Source organism: Aptenodytes patagonicus, chromosome Z (assembly GCF_965638725.1).
Source record: "Aptenodytes patagonicus chromosome Z, bAptPat1.pri.cur, whole genome shotgun sequence".
NCBI lineage: Eukaryota > Metazoa > Chordata > Aves > Sphenisciformes > Spheniscidae > Aptenodytes > Aptenodytes patagonicus.
Genome location: NC_134982.1, coordinates 58,178,407 through 58,201,001, shown reverse-complemented (window position 1 = coordinate 58,201,001; position 22,595 = coordinate 58,178,407). Strand labels below are relative to the sequence as shown.

The window sequence follows — 22,595 nt, the reverse complement described above, 5'->3', positions numbered from 1 at the left end:
ATGCAGTCCTGCGCTGCCTTGCCTCAAGCATGAGTGGAAATAGGCTTGAGCCATGCTCGGAGTGGGCACCTTGCTCAGCCGAGTGGAGCACACCACGAAACTCATCTCCTTGGTGGAGGTAGGATGGCTCATCCCATGTGACATCCCAGTAAGACCACAAGTGGCACCTCTGAAAGGTGGAGGGGGCTAACCGTACTTGGGGCACTCTCAAGACAGCAACAAGGCATGACGCTCTCCCCATGAGCCATGCATCTCTGTGGGGTCTCTCACTACTGCTATTGCAAGTGGCCAGTGTGAGGATATCTCAACACCAGACATACCCAGCACCTTAGCTTTTACCTTTGGGAGAGAGGAACATTCAAGGGATGATGCTTGCTGTCTGGATCAAGTAGCACCTGGTAGCACCAATTTATTTGCAGCAAAATCAGCCAGATTTGATGCATAACTACAAGCCGAGCTGATTTGAGCTTTGACAGCCTGATGGTCTGTAAAGATGCATAAATATTTTTCTCACATGGTACTGTTTGGGGGACATGAGGGTAGTGGGACACACTGATAAATTATAAGTAATCCACACAGAAATTAAGGATTTGAGTAAATAAGATGAAAATCAGACTCTAGCACTGAGTCCACGGATGATGCAGCCTCTGCACAAAAAGAACCATGCTTAGAAAGCAAAATTGGTCAACACAAAAACACATAAAAGCTGCCATTAAAAAAAAATAAATTATTTGCTAGAATGTTCCTGTAATGCATTTACCAGAGGCTTCATGTAAGTCAAGTCTGAAACAGTGTACCTGTTTTTGCCAAAGATTAATCTGAGTTCTGGCCAAAGCTAGCAATCCTGCTAATCTTGTTAGAGCATAGTAAGAAGACTGAGAAATGCACCAAGCCAGCTACCTAAATCTTCCCTTACACAGTTATATGACAGGATTGTGATCACAGTAAATTGCAGACTAAACACTGTTATGCATTTGGTTTTAATTGACAGGATTGTTCTTAAGTTGCATGGATGGATCCCTTCATAAACCTCTCCCTGGTTTCAGACTGCACAGCCAACTGTTCCCCACGTGCCTGTCTGTTCACATTTGACCTCTGCATGCTCAAAAAAAGATAAGCCTCATGAAAAGGAAGGAATGTGGATATCTGAGTGCTTCAGCAGGGACACTGTGAAGCTTCAGTTGGCTGACCTGTTCCATACCAACTTTCAAGCCCACCTTCTGTTCCCAGCAAGCCAATGAAGCTTGAAAGCTGTTCTGTCTGAGCACCAACTTTTAGTGCCACTTGTCTCAGGTCAAGTCTCCAAGCATCCGCCCACACAGACTGCATGCTCCAAGAGACTGGACAGATGCACTGTGACCCAGAGTGTAACCCGGACTGCAGGCGCTGTGTGCAGGACCGTCACGCATGCAGGGTCAGGCTTTGAAAGGAAAAGGGCTGCTGGACCCCCGGGAGCACCATCTCACCTGGCAATGTGGCAGGAAGAGCTGCTGCTTTCCAAGGGCACAGCACACGCAGGGGTGACGGCAACACTAGCCCAGAAGCCCAGCCTGCCCTGGCATCTCTCTTCCGAAAGCCATGGGACGACCAGGAGGAAGGAGAGCGCACAGCCAGCTACCAGTGCTCCAGCAGAGCCTGGTACCAGGCGAGTCTCATACAGGACACCTAGCCAGGCCCAGGTGGATGTACATGCCCTGACCCCACCAGCACTGCTGGCATAGCTCAGCATCTCCAGAGAGAAGTCACACCCTTTGTTTCAGCTGCCCACTTTGGCCAACCCTCTGGGAAATGCAGCCTCAGTTATGTTTTGGGAACGACCTTCCCACACCTGCCCAGTGGGGTAGAAGCCCAGCACCCTATCTCCAATGACGGCAGAGCACCTACAGAGCGGTTCTTCACCTGGCATCTGCCCTCAATTCAAGCTGTCAGGGGCTGAGGGACGTCCTGAGCCAGAGATGGCGCTTGGGACATGTATGAGAGTCCCTGGTGTGACTATCCTTCATCAATCTGCCTAATCCCTTTGAAACTGTTCACATGTCTTGGTGTCTGAGCATCCTTCATCCATCCATTCATATTGGAAATGAATGATGTCTTGTGTGGACATGCATCTACCTGCTAAGCCTGCTGCCCGATAATAATTTTACTGAGGGACCCAATCTTTCCTTTGTTAGCAGAAACAGTGAAGATTTGTTCCTGCTGCTCCCTTTCTGCATTAGGCCAGAAAAAGCAATAGACATCTTAAAATTGTGTTTCAGCCTCCTCACCCTACTTGCAATCAACCTTTCTAACTAGCTAACAAAAGCCTTCATGAAGATTATAGGAAATAATTATAGGATTAAAGAAAACTGCAAGTCAACAAGGATAATGGAAACCATACCCTTTCCAAAAATCCCGATAGCTTTTTGCAAGCTTTCAAGTCTACTCAGTAAAGGCAATAGCATCAGTGAACAACTTCTGAATAGAGTGTATGGCAGTAGGAATTTAGAGAAATACAAAACCAACACATCACATACTGAAGACAGGGGAAACAAAAATGGTAGTCAGTAGACCTGAAAATGTAAATGCAGATGAGAAACAACTGTTTAAGCTACTGAAGACCTCTGCAGGGGAAGTTCTTTGCTGTACAGTATTCAACATACATGTCACCAACCCAGAGGACAAAAAAGCCCCAACAAACCCCAACTCTATCATTAATGGATTTTGCAGATAAAACAAAGGTCAGGGGAGCAAACCAATTAGGGGAAGAGAGCAGAGGTGGTGTGTAATCTGGATCTCTTTTTAAAACAAAGATTGTCTGCTGGCTTGCAGCTCGTCTTGGTGACGGAGCAGACAGGGACTGGACCACAACAAGAAAGGTAACACTCTCTCTTTCCTGGGAAGCAGTGAGAGTAAAAAGGACTTTATATCCCCCAACCATGAGCTCTCAGAAAACCACTGTGCCTGAATAAGCCACAGAAAAACTCAGATGCAGAAGCAAGGAAAGATGAGGATAGTGACAATACCACTGCGCCAAGCACACGCATGACTGCCACGACACAAGACAGATGTTGCTAGGCCTAGGAAGAGCTGAGGGAACAGTTAACATGTAGAAAATGTGCCCCACTGGGAAAGGCTCAATGGGTTCTTTTTGCTTCGTTTAACAAAAAGAACATTAAAGGACAAACTGATTACAGTTACAGTACCTGCACAGGGTAGAGAAAGTTGATAGCAGAGGCTCTTTGGTGGAATACAAACCCTCACAAAATCAAACAGTTGAAAGCTGAAGCTGGGCTGTATTCTCGGTCTGAATGTGTCTGGGTTTGTTGAAGAAAACCAAAAATTAGTCTTTGAAACCACTGCCATGGGACAGAAACCCTGTCACTGGGATGCAGGAGCCAAGTGCGATCCCAATGAGCCAAAAAGGAACCGTCCTGCAGCTGCTGGATGGGAGGGTGACAGCAGTACAGTCCAGTTACTAGATCAGAAAGGAAGCTGTCTTCCACAACTGTGCAGGCATATGCCTTTAGGTTGTCCAGACCGGTTGCAACCTTGTTGTTCAAGGGGAAAGCTGGCAGCTACAGTCCCACACTTCGGGTTTTGTAATGGGCAATAAATAGCGGGCCCTTAGGATCAGGTGTCAGAGGGAGCCACAGTGTCAGGCCACTGTGACCAATCACCATAAGTCTGCACCAGGACCTGTGAACCTGCAGACCAAAGCTTAGCACGGAGGCACCCGACTGCCTGACCAGGTGAACAAGCCAAGCCCACATCTCCTCCCCTCTTGTAAGTGGCTGTGCTGTAAGCACAGACAATGCCCCAGGGAAAGCTCCAGAAGCCAGCCACGGGGAGGGGCCCGGTGTCACTCTCCTTGACTGACTAATGTCTCAACCACTCCTGGAGCTGGGGTGAGAGAAGACTCTAGAAACCTTGGGCTGGAGCCAATAAATAGGGGCGCACGTGAGCCTCCTTGGGGCACTCTCCACACCGACACCCCCCGTTGGCAGGTCCGACGCTGGATCCAGGATTGGTGATCTCTCTCTCTCTCTCCCCCTCTCTCCTGCTTCCCAGCTCTTTCTCTCTCCCCCCCCGCCCCTTGCTTTCTGCTTTTGATGTTGCTAAGTAGTACAAGGCCTACCTCAACTCCTCACGAAGCCGCTTAGCTTGTATTATATATTGAGACATAGAGGGTTGATGCTTATAGAAGTGTTCGTGCCATTAAAGTTGGAGTTTGGTTTTGGACCTTGAGTGTTATTTCACCTTAATCCACACCGAGGGGATTTGCGGACCTTAGTCATTCTCCCCTTCTCGTAGGTGGGACATGACACCGCTCCACACCCCTCACTGTTGGTTGAGTTTCTCCAAAAAGCATCCAGCCCAGACCTTTGTGTGCTCCCTCGAGCGGCCTCTGATGTCCAGGGCCCCTCTCAACCCGCTGACAGGGCTATGCTCCTCTGCAGCAACAGTACTCCCACCCAAAGCTAGAGGATCCCAAGTGTCACAGAGTGTGTCTGCCAACCAGCCCACCAGCCTAGTGCTGACTTGCAGAGGAGAGCAGGATAACCCAGTGACGAGCACTCTCACAGCGGAGTACACAACTAATTGCGCAGCCCTTGCTAACTGCGAAAAGAGGAAAGTGTATTGGCATGCTCACATTGCAACACCGTGAGCCAGCCACAGGCAAGGGGCCGTCTGTGGGAGCTGCGAGGAAAGATGAAGCCACATTTACCGCCTGACATCTTCTGTTTCTGCTGTGTAATATGCTGAGCAAAGGACATTTTTAATGGGAAAATCCAGCTAGTTGATAGGTGTGCAGAGTGCAAATACAAGGAGCTTATAATGGCACGTGTGACCAGTGCAAACTGGTGCCACAGCAAAATCTGCACTTCGGGATTTCAAAGCCTTACAGCAGAGTCCAGGCTGTTTGAAACAAAGTCTCCACCCTTGTGAATGCAGAGACAGCGGATCAGCAACTGAATTCCCCTTTTACTCTCACCGAGAGAAGAACCCTGAACTCCCCAGGTAGTTAATAAGATCTTAATTAAACTCTAATTTATGACAATAGAAATGCGAAGCCTCAGCTATTTTGGTTCCCACCAGCCAGCCCATTCCCCATCCCTGATGTCTAGACGTGGAGGCTGCAGGTGTGTCTACACACAAACTGAAAACAAAAACAAATCCAGGTCACAGACTCCAGCAGCCAAAGATGCAAATAGGATCAATTCAGTTGTTTAAACTCCAGTTCATGTGCAGAAAACCCTGATGTTCCCATCACCTGAGGTGGGAGGGCTTTTCCTCACACATACATCTTGAAGTTACACCCTCAGGGCAGGAGATGCAATCAGGTTACCGCAAGTAGTGTCCCGTCCAACTTGTTCAGCAGTGAGTGCTCTGCTCCTCTGTCAGCTCTTTCATCAAGCAACTGCTCTTTGCTTTGCTCCAAGTTTGGATCTGAACTACTCCTTGCAGAGCTCACTCCATGTGCCTCTCCTTGCTCTTCCTTTCTCTGAGGTTCTCTGTTACTGCTGTTGTCAAAGGTGAACCTGAATCGGGGTCTCATGAATGGAAACACTGCCAGATCTGACCTCATTGCCACAGAAATTAAAGACAAACATTATAACTGATCAACTGAATGTAGCAAAAAAGCCCTTTGTTTGAAATGAGGAGACAAGCACAATTCTCTCCAATTTCATATATCTTTTGGGCCGAATTTCAAGCCATCGCTGCTGTTTCTCTAACTTCCTTAGAAGGGGAAAAAAACCAAACCAACCAACTCCCCCTTCCACACGTAACAAGGCAGTGGTGTCTTCGCTTCCTACTTTCCCCACAGACGTGGACTGCTCCTAAATGATAATTTTATACCAGGCGCTATCAAGGGTGGCCCTTTTACCCGAGTGGGTACATAGATTAAGCAAGAAAAATGATGTTGCTGTTAGTCAGGAGGCTTGTATTTGCTAAGCAGGAGTCTACAGCTCTCACAGAGTTGTGCTAGTAGTCCAGAACTTGGAAGAGCTGGGAACCCTTTAGAGAAAAGCAGGAATGTCTCAGTGCTTTGTTGCTTGCAGAGGTTGCTCTTTGAGTAGAGACATGAACAATTAATGTCCTAATTAACGCAAAATTATCAATCCTAGAAGCTTTTGCTTCATTTTCTATCTGCAACTAACTGTATGAGGAAGTGGCTGAAAGATGCAAAAGGTAAGACTTTCAAGGGCTCAGTCCCAGACCTGGAGCCAGGATTTCAGGAGCAGTCAGTCCTTAGTGACTCCCTGCTTTCTACTGCCACTCAAGCGCCTTTGAAGACTACTTTTGAAGATTTAGCTGTGTATTCAGACACCTAGGTAGGAACAAGGTGCTATGGCAAGTTCTGGACACAGGGAAGCCACATGGGGAAAACAATTCTCAAATCAAGGACACCTAACAGGTAGGGTCTTCCATCAAGTGTCCCAAGCTTGGAGAAGCCAAACTAGCCAGGGTCTTGGCTAGGAAGCAGTGATGGCTGGACAGTGTTTACACGCTTAAGCCTCGGTCCCACGCAGAGGGTAGACACAAGTCCAAACTTCTTGGGTTTAACCTCAAACCGGTCTGTGAGAAACAGCCTGGACACCACGCGAGTGTGCCGAAGCACAGTCTGTTTATAAGTGCATGGCACGGTACAGGCCACAGCCAGCTCATTTTCTGAGCCAATACCAAACTGACGTTCATGACACTACAGCTGGAGCCAACAGCAAAGCTGCACGGGCTTTAGGCTGGAGCACTAATGCCTCCAATCCAGCAAACATGTAAGCACATGCGTAACTTGAAAGGAACAGTTGGGAGGTCTGAGGGACTGACTCCAGTGCTGGAAGTCAGCAGTGGCAGATTGTGTATAGCTACAAAGCCTTTTATCTTCTAGAAGCCCAGATGCTGCTAGGAATGAGACTTGCACCCTTATAGGGTATTGCAACAAGAGAGGCACTACCCATGAAAGAAGGTGGGGTGGGAGAAAAGTCTTTAAGACAAACTAGGATAGAAACAGCATGAAACAGGAAAATAAACACCATGGCCCTGGCATGGAGACAGACTAATCTTTCCATACTCCCTAAAGTTGCATAGATCTTGGAATGAGAGAGAGGGATTGAGGAGGCAGTAAAGTATTTCACAGATTGTGTACCATACAGAAATGATACTTTTATGGCTTGGCTATGTGGGCAGCCATCCTGAGTTGAGCAAAAGAACAGAGAGATTTGGCAGGTAAAGTAAGAGTCATAAAACAAAAGATAAAGAGGAAACTGGAACAAATATAGCCAAAGAAAAAGAGCCCCATGACAGGCAGTGTTAGCTGTAGTATGTGTGTGGTTTTTTGTTTATTTTTTTCCTCTCTCTCCTCACAAGGAGAAGGAAGTCTCCAGTTTGGGTTTCTTTGCACTTTGCAGTTACTGAGCAGTGTGCAACCCCATGGAGACAATCAATGATAAACTGTTCCAGACCTTCACCTGCAATAACATACCCACACCAACCAGGCCTTGTACGATAGTATGGATTGAAAGAGGGACCTAGCTAATAACAATGTATTTCTTGTAAGTGGCCTGGGAGTTCTCCTCACCAGGTAGTACACGTCATAAGTGAAAGAAAGAGCAAATCCTATGCAGAAACATAACCTGAGAGCACTGAACTTGCTTCTCTGCCAAGTAAATCATCTGTGAGTCTGCTGCAACAAAAAAGCATTTCTTGCACAGGATTAGACCATTCCTTATGGGCTTTGTCCCCATTTTCCCCAGCAGAAGTTTGTAAGTCATCCCTGTGTGTTCGCTCACTTGAAAGGCAGACACAGAAGTGGTCTGCTGCTGGGGGTTCCCAGACAGCAGCACAATACCAAAGGAAATCATTTTCAAAGAGCCTATTTCAAAGTCTTTGGTTTATATTAAACACGTAATTAACTCAACTGCCTGAATAAACTGAGAAGAAAGCTCTGAAATCAAAGATTTACAGAATTGCCAACCATGAGAGTTCACAAGTCAGGTTCTGAAACAACCATGAAATTGGCTTAGAAAGATAAAAACCATCTGCCTCTGGTTCTCCGTTTCCTTGAGCTGCCTGTACTAGAAATCTAGTAGTGGGCAGAAGTGAGGGTGTGAATTTGTGGTGCAGCAGCTGCTCCAGACCTGTTCCCACAAGGGACAGCGTGCTCCTTCCCCCTGGAAGTGAGCAGGCATAGGAGGAGTAGCAGCTTGCATGATGCACATGCACATCTCCACCCACCTTGGCGTAATCACGGGCTCTGATTTTCCTGACTAGAGCTAAGTTTCTTCTGCAGTTCTGGTTGCCCTGACCCCCTCAGCTGGGCTCTCACAATAAATGTCACCAGGTTGGGCAACTCCAGATGTTGCAGTTCTGTGTCCCCACCCCAGGCAGCTTCCCGGCTCATGTGGTATTTATTCCACCTGCAAAACAGCACAGCAACAGCCACTCTTTGAAGAAAGCTGCGTGAAGGCCTAAAGTAAGTGCCAACAGTTGCATAAGCTTAATAGGGACATGATTTGCAACCTGTATTTTTCAGCCTCCCTACCACTGTCTTATAAGGCAGCGGAGAAAGCATATGCTGCCCCCTCCCCCCACTTCTATCCTGCTAAACCAGAGGGGCAGTGTCAGCAAAAGAAAAACACAGACAATAATGTTAATAAAGCCTCAGCCAGATAAGAGCTGGAGGAGATGGGACTCCCCAGCCCATTCCTACTGTGGCTGCGAGCAAACAGCAACAGCACAAGGATTCAAAGCACAGTTAAGCAAAAGACTGGAGACATGAATGAGGCCACCCAGCTCCAAACAAGGGAAGAGAGGAGTGCAGATGCCCTGCCTGCAGTTAAGGACTGCACAAGCAATGCACCCTTGGCTGCCATGCTATTCCCTGCACTGTGGCCCCCTGCCAAGATTGGCCAGGGTAGCAGCACTTCTGACATCTGCCCCAAGCTGCTGTCCCTGCCCTTGCTGGGCTGCATCTCCCCTTCTGCTCCTTCTGTTCCAGCATGGGAAACTGCACTGGTGATGGGACAGGCTTCAGGATGCAGGGGAAAGGGTCAGGCATCAGTCGAAAGTCCCCAGCCACATGACCAAAGGTCCTCCCACCTTGGACTACCAGGGCATGCTGCAGCAGCAGGTCTCACCTATTCCTAAGCAAACGCCACTTCCTCTCCCCAAACTAGCACCTCCCTGCAGCAAAGGTACCCCAGGCCAGGGAGCAACCTTATACCTGCTTGTGATCCCACCAGGCAGGCACAGACAGTGACAGACGCTGCTTCCCGGTGTATTTAGTTCAGAGAGGAGAGCCCACGACCACCCCATCCAACACACGGACAACACAGGGGTTGTTCTGCTCTCCTGCTGTGACACTGCATGAACAATGGTGCCAAACTCCAACTGGTTTGCAAATACAAAGGCACTTGCACAAGGGTGTGCACTAAACTGTGGAGCTCCCTGCAAGAAGCTGTGCTGTGCTGACCCTCACCTGGTCTCAAAGGAGGGAAAAAAAACCCAAAAACAAAAAACACTTTTCCCAATGCAGAGGATGGACCCCTATTTCTGAGGGCACTGAGAAGTCCACTGGGATACTTTTCCAACCAGCACTTACTTCTCAGCTTTACTCACAGCACCCCTGCTTCCCGCAAATGATCACACCTTTCTTCTTAACTAGCTATTACAAAAGCAAGTTTAGACACCGAGCCCCAGCCTGCCCAAGGCTCCTGCAGGGCAGCCCAGCCAGGATCAGAGAGCAGACATCCAAAGGTCCAGCATCTCTTAGAGTGGAGCCTGCCCAAGGCTGCCCAGGGAAGAGGAGAAGGGTCTCCTCAGGCCAGGTCTAAATGAATTTAGGACATGGCCTGAACTCCTACAGCTAACAAACTCTCCCGAGGGCACAGGCAGAGGCACGGGCTGCAGGGAGCAAATGCAAGTCTCTGGGTAAAGAGCACTTACTCCATGCTCCAGCCCGTGCTCTTGCTACTGGGATATCCACCCAAGCAGCCAGCCTGGCACCCTGCACACTCTGTCTCACCTGGGAGAAGTTCAGCCCATTGAGTGGGTGGCACTGCTCCTCCACTTTCTCCACAGCGCCCGTTTGCTTCCTCAGCCGCTCCGCTTCCTGGGCCAGGTACAGATCCAGGACGGGTATGCCTCGTGACTTGATGTCTACCTCTGTCAGAGAATTCACCATCAGCATCACCCACACCGGCCTCTTCCGCTCCCAGTTGCCAGCAATGGCATTGAAGAGGTAGTCTGCATACAGCCCTTTGCCCCGCTGGTCTGGGGTCATCCAGGATGGCATCATGAGCTTGACGTACTCCAGGTGCCGCTTGAGCCGGCGGTAGATGTCACGGGGCAGCACATCCTGGAGGTTCTCCCCCTGCGGCAGGAGCTGGCACCTGGTGAGAGCTGAGATGGTGTAGGGGTCCGTGAGGTCCAGCTCGAAGTACACGATGTGGCTCTGCTGGAAGGCCTTCTTGGAGTTCTCTGGGATAAAATCCCAGACACGCGTGTATGGGACATGGATGGTGCCAAAGAAGTAAGACGGGGGATCTCTCTTGATGGTCCACAGGAAGGAATTCAGCCCGCTTTGCTGGGGGAGAGGGAGACACAGCTGAGTAAGTACAGACATTCACGCCGGGCCACTGCAGTACAGGGCTTAGAGGAAAACATGGTGCCAAACCAGCAGGTCGTCTGGCTCAGCAGCTTGCCAGCATTTTTGCTTTGCTCACACAGAGTCCTCTTTGACCATCCTTTTTCTCAGGTCTTGAGGTCAAAATTGAATTTTCATTAATTAAAAACACAAGAAGATTGGCCCTGGCTTTCTCCTCCTGAAAGGCAACACTGGGTCTTCTCAACAGTAACACCAGCCTGGCTCATCACCTGAGTATCTGCCAAAACCAGCAGCAGAGCACAGCCCAAGCAGGCCGTGCTCCAGGCAAGACACTCATCCAGCTTCCACCTTTTATCGAGTCAAAAGCTGGCATCACTTTGCTTGAAGCAGAGCAGGACAGCAGGGTTTCAATCACCTTCACCTTGATGCCTCTCACTTCAACACAGCAAGGCACCTTTCATCAAAGAAACTGCTGTGACACTTAGTCAGAGGGTGCCACAGCATCTCAGGAGAACTTTCCACTCTGAGTGAGACAAAAACAAATGAGTAACACAAAACACAGCTGGCAGGCAGACTTACTGGAGCAGGTAGAAATACAGTTTTACAGGGATGTAGCACATGGCACACAGACAACACAGTCAAGACCCCTCACAGCCCAGTTCTCCTCTTTCTTAAGGAGCAGAGAAGTGCATGCAATACCTTGGAAAATAAGGGAAGAAACTCTGCAGGCCAAACTCAGCCTGTGGTTCCAGGGCATACTCTTTTAAACACAGAGGAGGAAAAAGCTTCGTTCTTTAGATAAGCTTTTAAAATCTCTCAAAAACCACAGCCTTCAGGAAGTCAGAATCAGACTTTAAGTTTGTTCTGCTGCAAAACGTGCCTCGTGGCATCCCCAGGAATACCAGAGTGCAGGGCTGTGCTCAAGCCCTAAGCAATCCTGCAGGACAGGAGAACAGATGGGGCAAAATGGATGCTGCTTGGATCCTGCCAAGTCACTTTACACCAGCAGCAGGCATGACGTCCATCACCTACAGCATGCACTCCACTGGTGCAGTGGTCCTTACTGGAGTGATGGACACAAACAGTTTCTATCTGCCTGTGCAGACAGGAAGAGGTAGCCTTTGCATGTCTAAGTAGGAGGACAGGCTTCCAGATGCACTCAAACATCTGGTCAGCCTTTAGCCAGCAGATAACTCTAACCTCAACTCTGAGGCTAAGTGTACATGTGTGCTCATCTAAGAAGCCTGACTGACTGCCAAATGCAGAACAGGCTGCTTGGAGGAATTTATTGGAAGCACATTGCCTATAAATTTCTGATATTGAAGACCCAGGGTCAGAAAGGTTAATCTTAAAGACTGCTCTGCAATGGCTCATCCCGGACAACCTTCTCCAGCAGCTCTCTACGTCTAACCCAGGCCACAGATCAGGCAGCACTTCAGCAAAGTGCTACCACCAGTCCAGCTTACCAGCACAGATGAACAAATGAAGTATACTCCAAAAAGCTCTTCAGACACTTCTGCAGCACATAGAGAGTCTGAAGGATACCTCAGACCTTGGTAACACCATGCTACAACTCCGGATCCTATAGGACAGTCCTCAAATACACTCCTGAATCACAGACTGTAAAAACTCTCCTGAAGACCATGGGAAGAAGGGAAAACAAACACGATGCAGCACCAAGAGGTGAAGAAGATACAGGGCAACAGGTGAGTATGAATCTAACACAGACCCAGGAAGAACATAGGAAAATGAATACGCGAAGTAAAACAAGAGGGAAAACGAGACAGGGTTGCCTCCTGTCATTAGTCAGGAGGGAAAAATGGAAGGACACACCACTGTGGTGAGAAATGAACTGGAAGTAGTCATCAGCCAGCAAGGAGGAAGGACCAGAAGTGCTGCTTCTATCTACAAGCAAGTGAAAAGACAGGAGAGGCACCTGGGACAGGCACGAGGTCAGAAGGTCAACACTCCTTCACTTTGTACAAGTCTGATCATGTATGTGCCAGTGCACAAGAACAGCCACGACTGCAAGATATCATAAGGAACAAGCAGTCACCAGCCAGCTTAAAACTTCAATTCAGCTCTTGAATAAACCCAGCCAGAAGGCTCAAGCCCAGATGGACGGTACCAGACTTTAACACAGACCATCAGCACTGCTCTGAACTAATGCACACAGCCCAGCTAGAAAGCTGTTTGGCATTGCACTCTCACTTTTTTTGCTCTGCAAATCCCCCCAGCTTTCACAATCAGATACTGGAAGCAGAGTAATAGTGCCGGCTATTAGCGGTACTACTGGGGAAATCACACAGGCCATCAGGCACAGAGTAAATAAAGTCTTCCTTTAAAGAGCCTGCAGCACAGGCAGAAGTAAGCAGGCTGAGACCTAGCAAAACTTCTCATACAGTCCTAGAGACTGAGACTTTACAAAGCACAGCAGCTGGGCACTCTTGCTGGCACTTCCATACCAACAGGAGCAGTCATGAACACAGCAACCTCCCTTCTCAGAATTGCCTGGAACCAGCGTGAGGGGCTGGAGAACAGGCCTCAGTTTCCCGCCTTTGATGGGAAACCTCCCCAGACCCTGCAGAGCCAGTTTCCAGGCACCAGCAGTTGGGTGTCATCACCAGGTGATTCTACAACGGGAGCTCACAAAGCTCACTTTCCCTCCAAAGGGCAGTATTACAGCTGCTCGGGACATGCTAGTGCCTCACACTCCTTCGGCATCTCCTTTTACTTCAGGAGGTGGAGACTGGAGTCCCAGCACTGCTCTGCCTCCGTGCCAGACCTCTGCAAACAGCCCGGTACTGCTTCACGTGAGAGGGGATGGGGCGAAGTCCTTGGTGTGCCTGAGCAGGTCTGTGCTTCCCCTGCTGTACCTTCTGGCACTCTCACATCCCTGTGCACCTCCTGGACCTCACGCATGTTTCACGGCAGCTTCAGAGAAGGAAAAGCAAGGGTATAATCTCTCCCCAAGACCATGAAAGGGGAGCCATTAAACAATGCTCTAGGTGGCTGTGAGATAGCCCAGGAGCAGTGCTGAGGCTTGTTCAGCATCACATATATGCCGTCACTGGCAGTGCCTTTCTCATCTCACTTCCTTGAGAGCATGCAGTAGATAGAGGTGCTACAACCCAATTTTGCTTTGCAGTAGGATTGTTCTACACAGCTGTTAAATCAGAAAGGGGTGCTTTAAAACCAGCATAAATTACAGTCACAGCGGTGTCCTGGAGGCTTAAGAGATTGTACAGCTCCAGGAATTTCACTTTCAGCAGCATAACAACAAAAAGTGAGGTTCACGCCTAGATCAAGATGCATATTTCTGTCTCCACTCTCCAATTTACAGGTGGTACTCAATGCATTACTCATGATGGGAAAAACTAGGAGCAAGAGGAAAAAATGGAGAGGCAGCCTAAGGAAGAGAGCAGCAGTCCCGCAGGAGAACACAGCTCTCCCAATTTGCTGCCGCACCAACATCTGAGGCAGTGTCACACTAGCCATACCACACCTCCTCTGTGCCTCAAGTTTAACCTCCCACTATGTAGTCCCAGATTAAGGTATTTATGAATGCTCAGCACTATGGCACAGTGCCTTCTCCCCCACCTCACCTCCCCAGGTGAATAACAGCTGGCTGTGAACTGATTCAGGGTATCAGCCCAGCCAACAAATTGCTTGGAACAAAAAAGGAGAAAGGCTTTTTCCCAGCCAGCAGGGGAATGAGGGAGAAGGAAAAGGATCTGCTCAAGCTGACACTGTCACAGAGACAACGCACTGGGACCTATGGGATCCACTCCCTACCGTGAGACTGGGAAAGCCTCCCTTCCCATCAGGGCTGCTCAGGGGACAAACTCCACTGCCCGCTGTGAGATGCAATGGGGGCACATAAGGCCAGACAATGCTTCCCGAAAATGAGCGTAGAACAATGTCAGGCATTGCAGAAATCCTGGAAATGCATGGTGCACATCAAGGAGCTGAGGGAAGGTCTAGGCAAGAACAAAAAAACCTTGAAGAAAGGGAGAGTAAAGTGATGTATTGCACATCAGTAACTGAAACCATAGCATGCTAGTCCCATATCCCAGCATCTGCCCTCTAATTACATAGGTGGTTGTCCACAGGTGGCAGTGGAAACTCCTGTGATCTCCTGCCTTCTTTCTATCTGCTTCAGCATAACACAGGCTCTGACTGAGAGGTTTTTTTGTTCTTTCCAATAGGTTTCTTTTCAAGATTTCAAAAAACCCAAGCCTCAGATTCTGTTCATTTTAATCACCCCCAGCAGCTTGCTTTTCCAGCAGTATTTATAGGTCCACCATAGGATGCAACCTGTAGTCTTCAAATACACAAATACTACTGCATTTGTCAGACATCATGCATCATTTCAGGTGAGGCAGCAATGATTCTGCTGGAAGAGTGGTGCCAAAGAGGATCAAAGAAAGTGACATCTTTCTTCTGAGAAACTAGCTCAAATTGGGCCAAATGATGCACTGTCAAGAGTAAAATGATGGTAAACATCCAGAAAATAATGCAGCAAAAAACAGGAGGAACAAAGAATGCCTCTAGTGGCAGCACTCTGAACATCTAGAAGAGCATGGGATTTTAAAAACCAAAATTCAAGAGGGAAGGGTGTGGTGATATGGGAAATGGAGGCTCAGAGGGGAAGGAAAACTGCTGTCCAAAGACTGAGGAACTAGATGTGAACTCCAGACGTGGGAAACCTACACCTGGTCTGCTTCCTTCTATATCACTTCTGCTTCCTTCCATTTTCTGTCTGTCTCATCTATGTAGACTACACATTTTCCAGCACAAAGTGTGTAACTCACTGTGCAGGTAGGTGCCCTCTGTGGCTTCAGTGTCTTTCAGGACCCCTAACCCTCATACTCACCACTTGGCCCTACAAACCTCAGCCCAGGATTGCACTGTTTCTCAATCCATGGTATTCTCTTAAAGTTTTTTGCTTGCTACAGAAGCCAGAATATGTGGCATGCAATATTTCACCCAGGCAAGCAGCCCTATAACCCTCCCTATACGGCTTTCTCCCTCCTTCTTACCTATCCTGGTGTTGTATCTTGTCATGTTCATTTATACCTAATTGAGGCAAAGACTGTGCCTTTACTCACCACATAAAGTGCCCCATGCATCTACAGTAATGCACACAGAAATGCTAGGCACATTTTTAATAGCCATTCTCTTGAGCTTTGCCCACCTGCATTACTGACAAGCAGAACTTGCCTGGGATAAACACTGCACTGGCTACAATTATTAAAAGAACACACATTCAGTCTCCATTTGCCAGAAATGAAAAATGAAAATCAAATTTTTAACTAAAAAGCCAAGGGTTGAGAGGAGCAGACAGATTACTTGTTCTGCTGAAGTGCATATATGGAGAGAGGTAGCCATTTAAATTAACTGGCCCCTATCAGGAACAACGCATCATAAAATACTAACCAACTACAACCACAAGCATTCTGCTGTAACTCCCTGGATTCTGGCTTTAAATTTACCAATACACTCCAATGTTAAGCAAAAGGAAAGCACCACCAGACCACATTAGTAACTGGAATATAACCCAAAGGATTCCAGCATACTTTATTTTAGATGAACTGTTTTCAAAGCCTTTTTTTCTTATTAAAAAAACGATGGGGCACATTATTGGTTGCAGCTTTAACTATAATTTGGAGTGATGATGAGAAAGCCCTCTGAAGTATTGTATGTTCATTCCTTAAAATAGCAGCTTCTCTCTTTCAGGCACTGATGCACATATTTCTTTCATGACAGAAGCTTTAGGCAACCTGACAAAAAGAATAAAGGTATACCTGAAATCTAGAGAGGTTAAGGAAAGAGTTCCCATAAAGAATTAAGATAAAACCAAACAAAAAAGCCTTCACTGATGATGCAGGAACAAGGAGGAATATTTTTTCCCAAGGGGTTGGTGTAAATATTAATAAGGATACACTCAACAGCTTTGCAAATAAGGCAGACGCTGCCATTCCTAGACAGTGTGGCTACCACCACTGTCCTAATGACCCTAGGAAACAGCCTGCCAATACCAGAACTACAGGTAGTCTCACATTTTAATGACTGAGTAATCAGCAGATAATGGGATATCATTTCACCTCCAGTTTTGCTGGTAACTGGCAGAAGTCCAGTCAATGGCTCCTGAGGAAAACTCCTTGTGTGTCCCACCAAATCAGTGAACTACCCATTTCCACAAGTACTCTGCTGCTCAAGCTCTCAGGGGCTGTCCCCTTCTTTCTTCTTGTTCTCACTAGCTCCTTGCAGTAGATTCACGCCAGCCCACAGCTTTTGCACTTCATGCCCTCAAGGGCAAGGGGGCACGCACTCCAGAGGCTTGACCTGGCTTTATGGCAGCGTCATGGCTGGCCACCTATAAATCCAGTTGACAAACTGGTTCCAGGCACAAGCAAATTGGTAAGGTACCCTTCCCCCAAGGTAGGGTTAAGCTCTGTCTAACCCAAGCTCAGGCAGACACCTCCAGTGAGGCACTTGTAGGTTGGCATATGGTTGAATCAGCAGTGCCCTAAATCCTAGGAAGAGACATCTCAGCCTCTACAGCTGCAGGGCGGCCAGCATGCTCAGCTGGAGGCAGCAAGGCCTCTAGACCAGGGGCTGCATGTAGATGCATGTGTAGGTGAGAGAGAGGTCACAGAGCAGACTTTCTCCATAGTTGCAAAGCTTTCTCACACCCACCCTTGCACACCTACCCTGCAGTGAGCCCACTGCGGCTTTGGCACCTCCCCAGTGCAGCAGGTCTGCACTTACTTCTCAGGGCTTTCCATTACCCCTCCAGCTGTGCTGGAGGAGGTAACCCTGCCTGGGGCAGGAGATGAACACAAATGGCGACACACATGTCCCAGGAGCGTCTTGGGTGCACAGCACCTCTGGCCAGGCTGCTTCCAGGTCCAAGCTGATGCTAACAGACAGCACGGATGGTCTGTTAACACTAACAGATGCATTAACACAATGTAAGTTCAGGAAGGCTTTTCCTAAATCATTTTTGATACTTTTATCTCAGGAACTTCAGCAAGACTGCTCTTTCTCAGTGTCTGATTTTTAATGGAAATGACACCCTGCTCACAAGCTTCACACTGGCCAGAACATCACCCCTAACTTGCAGCAGGGACCCTCAGCGGCGCTTACGACCCACCAGAGCTAGGTCAGCCCATGCTGCTCCTGGTTACTACAGTCAGGCTGATGAGGTTAGGGTACAAGCAAAACCTAACACAACTTATCACCGTGTTTCCACTGTAGGGGCACGGCCATTTGCTGGTCCGAACCTGCTCCACCACGCTCGGCGTTCAGCAGCTGTAAGGCAAGCAGCTACCCCCAGCGAGGGATGCTGGCAGCAAGTCACTCCCAGGCAAGCCTGTCCGGTTGCGAGCGGCGTAGCTCGTCCCGCACAGCGCAGGCAAAAGGTCCTGCTGGGGCTCATCCCGGGGTCTTCCTCCTCCGTTATGCTCCTCCGTCAGCATCCAGCGGTGGTCGTCCCACCTGGCGCACAGCCCCGAGAAACCGCCCTCCCCACTCCCGCCAGCCACCCGCGGCCGCCCGAGCTCCTCACCCCGCGCCCGCCGCAGACCAGGCTGAGCCGCGGACGGGGCAGCCCCGCGCACCCCACCCTCTCGCCACCGCCCCCCGAGGGAAAGAGACCGCCGCGCCGTGCCCCCCACAACTCGCAAGGGGCCGCGGCAGCCCCCGCACTCCTGGCCCCGGCGGCCGGTGCGGTGCGGTGGGCGCAAAGACCCCTGCGCCGGCCCTTACCTTTCCGCGGAGCGGGCAGGCGCCGGCGGGGCCGCGGCTCTGCCGTGCTCTGGCCAGCAGGAGGAGGGAGCCCTGCAGCAGGCAAAGCCAGCCGGGGTGCACCATCCCTGCTCGCTCCCAGGCTTGGCACAATTTGGGGACGGCTTCCCTTTTCTTTTTTTCTATTCCCCCCCCCCCCCTTCTCCTGCTTCCACACCTCCCCTTTTTTTTTAATTCCCCCTGTTTTGCTTCCCCCCCCCCCCCCTTCCTGGTGTTTTTTTTTTTTTTTCGGCCGGTCGACCCAATCTTAGAGCCCTCGCAGGAGCGGCCCCGTCCCCTGGCCAAGCTCTCCAGCCGCTGCCCCCTCCTCTTAAAGGGTCCCGTGCCGGGCGGGGGGAGGAAGGGGAGGGCGCGGGGCCCGCCGCACCGGGGGCGGGAGATGGGGCGGCAGCGGGGGGGGTCGTCCCGGGTCCCGCCGCCGCCGCCGCCGCCGCCGCCTGGCTGAGGCAGACGGCCGCGGGGCCGGCGGGCGCCGCACATAGCGGCGAGACCCCGGCCTGGCCCCGGGGGACTGGGGCGCCTGCGCCCCCCCCCTCCCCGGCAGCCCCCCGGCGCACCCCGCCGCGCCCGTGGCCCGCAGGGAGCGCAGCGGCTCCGGCCCTGCCTGTCCCCTGCTCCTGCCCATCCCCTGCCCTGCCCCGCCTGCCCTCTGCTTTGCCGGGCCCTGCCCTTCCCAGCCTAGCCCTGCCCTGCCTGGCTCTGCTTCCTTGCTCCTGCCTGCCCCCTGCCCAGACTGCCGGTCTCTGCCCAGCCTGGAGCTCTCCTGAAGTGCATATAAAATTGAATATCGTGATTCTTCCCAAGTCCCTTTGTTGTCCACCAACTTCAGACTGAGGAGCTGTTACTTCTGACTCATTCTTGTTTTCTTGTTTCAGGACGCCTGTGCCAAAATTGTGTGACCAGTGTGCTTTGCACAAGCAGTGTGATCTATTTAAGATCAAAAATGCACTGAAGAACGTATCACCATCTTTAATGGTAAAATTCAGCTGTATTTTCTGAGGAGACTGGTATTTAAAACCTCACAAAAGTACATACTGCTAATAATCACACCCTTAAAAATATTGAGCAAAGCCAGAAATAAGCCAGTTTTTAGTTTGGTGTGAATTTAAAGAGTGAACTTTCATAGCTCCCAAAATATTCATAATAGGATCTTGCTGATGATATGACGTGTAATTCACATATAGCAAAACTTTAGCACTTTTAGGGCTTAAGCTAAGAAACCCTTTAAAGTTAGAATACTAACTCTCCATTGCCCACCATGGTGTATGGTGCTATTGTATGGTACCTTCCCTCCTGCACCATCCGCAGTTGTTTTAATTAAGGACTTCCAAACACAGAAGAAGCCAAAATCTGTTGAAGCCGTAAATAAAAAGACAACAGAGGTCAAATGAAGGGGAAAAAGCTATGCCACTCTGTGAACTGGTGTCTGCTTGTGTAAATAGCAGAATAAGGTGTTGTTCTTAATGCAGACCTTTCTCCACAATGCATTTCTCCATCTTTTCTCAGCATTCAGTAATAGTATTCTTACCATTTCTACTTTAGTAGTCACCGTTATGCTCACTGTCCTGTGGGGATGTATGGGGATGCTTCTGCTTTTTTTTTTTTTTTAATAGCTAGTGGACCTGACCTACCCCTGGGCTGGGTACACTGGATGCGCAAAGTTGGTCTTAAAAGACTTCTATAATGGCTTTATAATGTTGACTATTCCTTCTGAAGCTCTGTGTGTGAAAATACCATGCACAAAGCAACAGGCAAGCTTCAGACCAATTGTTTCAGGTCCTATGCAGACTCAGATAGTCATTGTTTCTTTAGCTTTACCCTATTCTTACTTTTAAACTCATCTTTTTCAATCCCAGAGATCCAAATCTCTGTCCCTAAAGTTAAATTCTGGTTCAGAGTTAATGGCAAACTTCCCACCAACTCAAAGAAAGTGAAGGTGCCATTCTTCACTTTTGATAGGAGAGCCTAGTTTTGTGGTGCAAAGTAACTGCCTCCAGAAGAAGGTAGCCAGAGCCAAAACCCTTCATTGTCTTGCCTTCTGTTACGTGCATTGCTATATTTCTGAATACTGTGGATTTTGATGAGGAGAATAATACTGGTAATATATGAAATGCATCTTGTTAGGTCATGCCAACCATTTAGAACAAAAAGCATTATCTGACAAAGAATATGGCATTTATGCAATATATAGTAGTTATAATCCCTAACTATTTTAATCATTATTCCTTTTTTACAGCAGGGGAAAATACTACCTGCAATTTGCCAGTGCTCTAGATATTCCTATACCTGTCAGAGCAAGAATTGAGGATGGGACATCTTTCTTCATCATCCTGTCAAAAAAAATCCCTGATTCAATACCACAGGTTCAAATAGTGAGTTTGCCCACCAGCCAGAGACAGTTAGGGAGCGTTTCCAAACAAACATCACTCTTAGGAGCCAGGTGTAAAACAAAGCAACAACATTTTTCTGCCCTGGAATGCAGTAAGCCAGACCCAGATTTGGTCGTATGTATTTCTGGGCATGGAAGCCAGATAGCATTCATACAATACCTAGATCAAGCTATAGAGAGTAAGAATAAATCTTTCATGGCACAGAGATGTGCTGCCAGACTGATTAGGTACCTTCTGTGTGACCATTTTTAGTTGCTTTTGGTTCTAAAGTAGCAAAATATGTAACAACACTTTCTGAAACACGCAGCTCGCAGGCATACAGGCAATGCAGATTAAGATGCTGCTTGGCTTTATTTTTGAATTGGTGGGAAATGCATTCTTTGTGGTGAATTGCTGATGGAAAATAGGGAATGAGGAGGGACAAAGGGAATGTTTTATAGAGACTTTCAAAATAATTTATACTTTCACTGCAACATTTCAGTACAAAGCCACATCCTAGACCTATTAACAGAAACCTAAGAGATAAACCCAACATTTTTATTTAATAAAGTTCTGTCTGTAGAGTGGCTGGGATTTCTTTATCCCAGTCCCTTGCAAAATGATTTCGATAGGACTTCAGCATGTGCTTAAGGTTAAGCATGTGCTTATGTACATTGCACAGAAAGGGTAAACTGAAGCACGCATTTAAATGCTTTTGTGAGTCAGGGCCTTAGACCAAGAGAGTCTGTGACCTGAGTTGTCCGGTTGGTAGTTAATTCAAAGTAACTGAAGGGGCAGGCTCCACAGCTGTCTCTTACAGCAGGTAGTTTAAGCATCTGTCATGCACAGGCGGTTGTTCACACTCACATCCCATGCTTTTAGGAGTGCCTACAGGTGGGGCCAAGTAGTGACCTGGGCTGTGTGTAAAAAATAGCTACTTTTTTTTTTTTGTCAGCTGAAGTTTAACTAGTGTCAGTTTCCCAGGCCATAGGAGCAGTTATATGGCTGAGAGGCTGTCAGAGGCATAAGTCTTCTCAAGTGGGTGTTACTGCTGACAGATCTGCAGAGGATTACAGTCCAAAACTCCTGCACATACTAATATAGATGGCATGCGTCCATGTGCACGTGCAGCACAGTGCGCGTGCAGTGCACGCACTCCTGACAGACCTCTCCAGCTCGTGCATGTGCCTTTGCTACCTAACACTAACCCGCAATGGGAAAGAAAGCCACCTCATGCAGCCAAACACAGCGAGCCTTGAGTGAAAGAAGCTGCCACAAAAGAGATTTGGACAGACTTCAGGACAGAATATATTCACACTCCGTTAACGGGGAGGTCAGCTGTGATTCACCCACTATCGAACATGATTCAGCTGGTTTTGAATTCAACATAGATTTTAAACACCATGAAAATTAAGCATGAGGATTTCTCACCATTTAAAATTATGAAACAGATATCATAAAGCAGATAATAAAGGAGGTAAAGGAGCTTTCTTCATCGAGTTGAGAAAAAGTACTCTACTTTATCTGCATTTGAAAGGAAGTTTGCTTAGAAGGATTGATGTGGACTTCAGATATTCAGAGCCCCAATTATGCCTCTAGATAAAAAGGGTTAGTGAACTTTGTAGTATGTTACTGTATGAAAGTGTTAGGTCAGCTGGAAGGGAAATATGGGGAATATATTACGAGGTGAAGTGGTTACATGTAATTCTCAAGCATAGTCAGCCAGAAGCCAAAAATAAAGAGTAAAGAGTGGAATTCTGTTCTCTAAACACATCTTAATAATAGTAATCTCAATTTGAATGGAGAGAGAAAGCTAAACAAAAATAAAT

General features: G+C 48.4%; 1 protein-coding gene across 2 annotated transcripts in view; it reads right to left on the bottom strand.

Moving 5' to 3' along the window:
• TRABD2A (TraB domain containing 2A) overlaps window positions 1-18,463 on the bottom strand; it is an 81,681-nt gene extending 63,218 nt beyond the window's left edge. For both annotated transcript variants that reach the window (XM_076362342.1, XM_076362341.1), the window contains exons 1-2: window positions 18,359-18,463; window positions 10,004-10,564 (exon numbers count right to left, since the gene is read on the bottom strand). In XM_076362342.1, coding sequence (XP_076218457.1) covers window positions 10,004-10,564; window positions 18,359-18,463 — 666 coding nt within the window. The remainder of the gene's footprint in view (window positions 1-10,003; window positions 10,565-18,358) is intronic.
• Window positions 18,464-22,595: the final 4,132 nt, after the last annotated feature.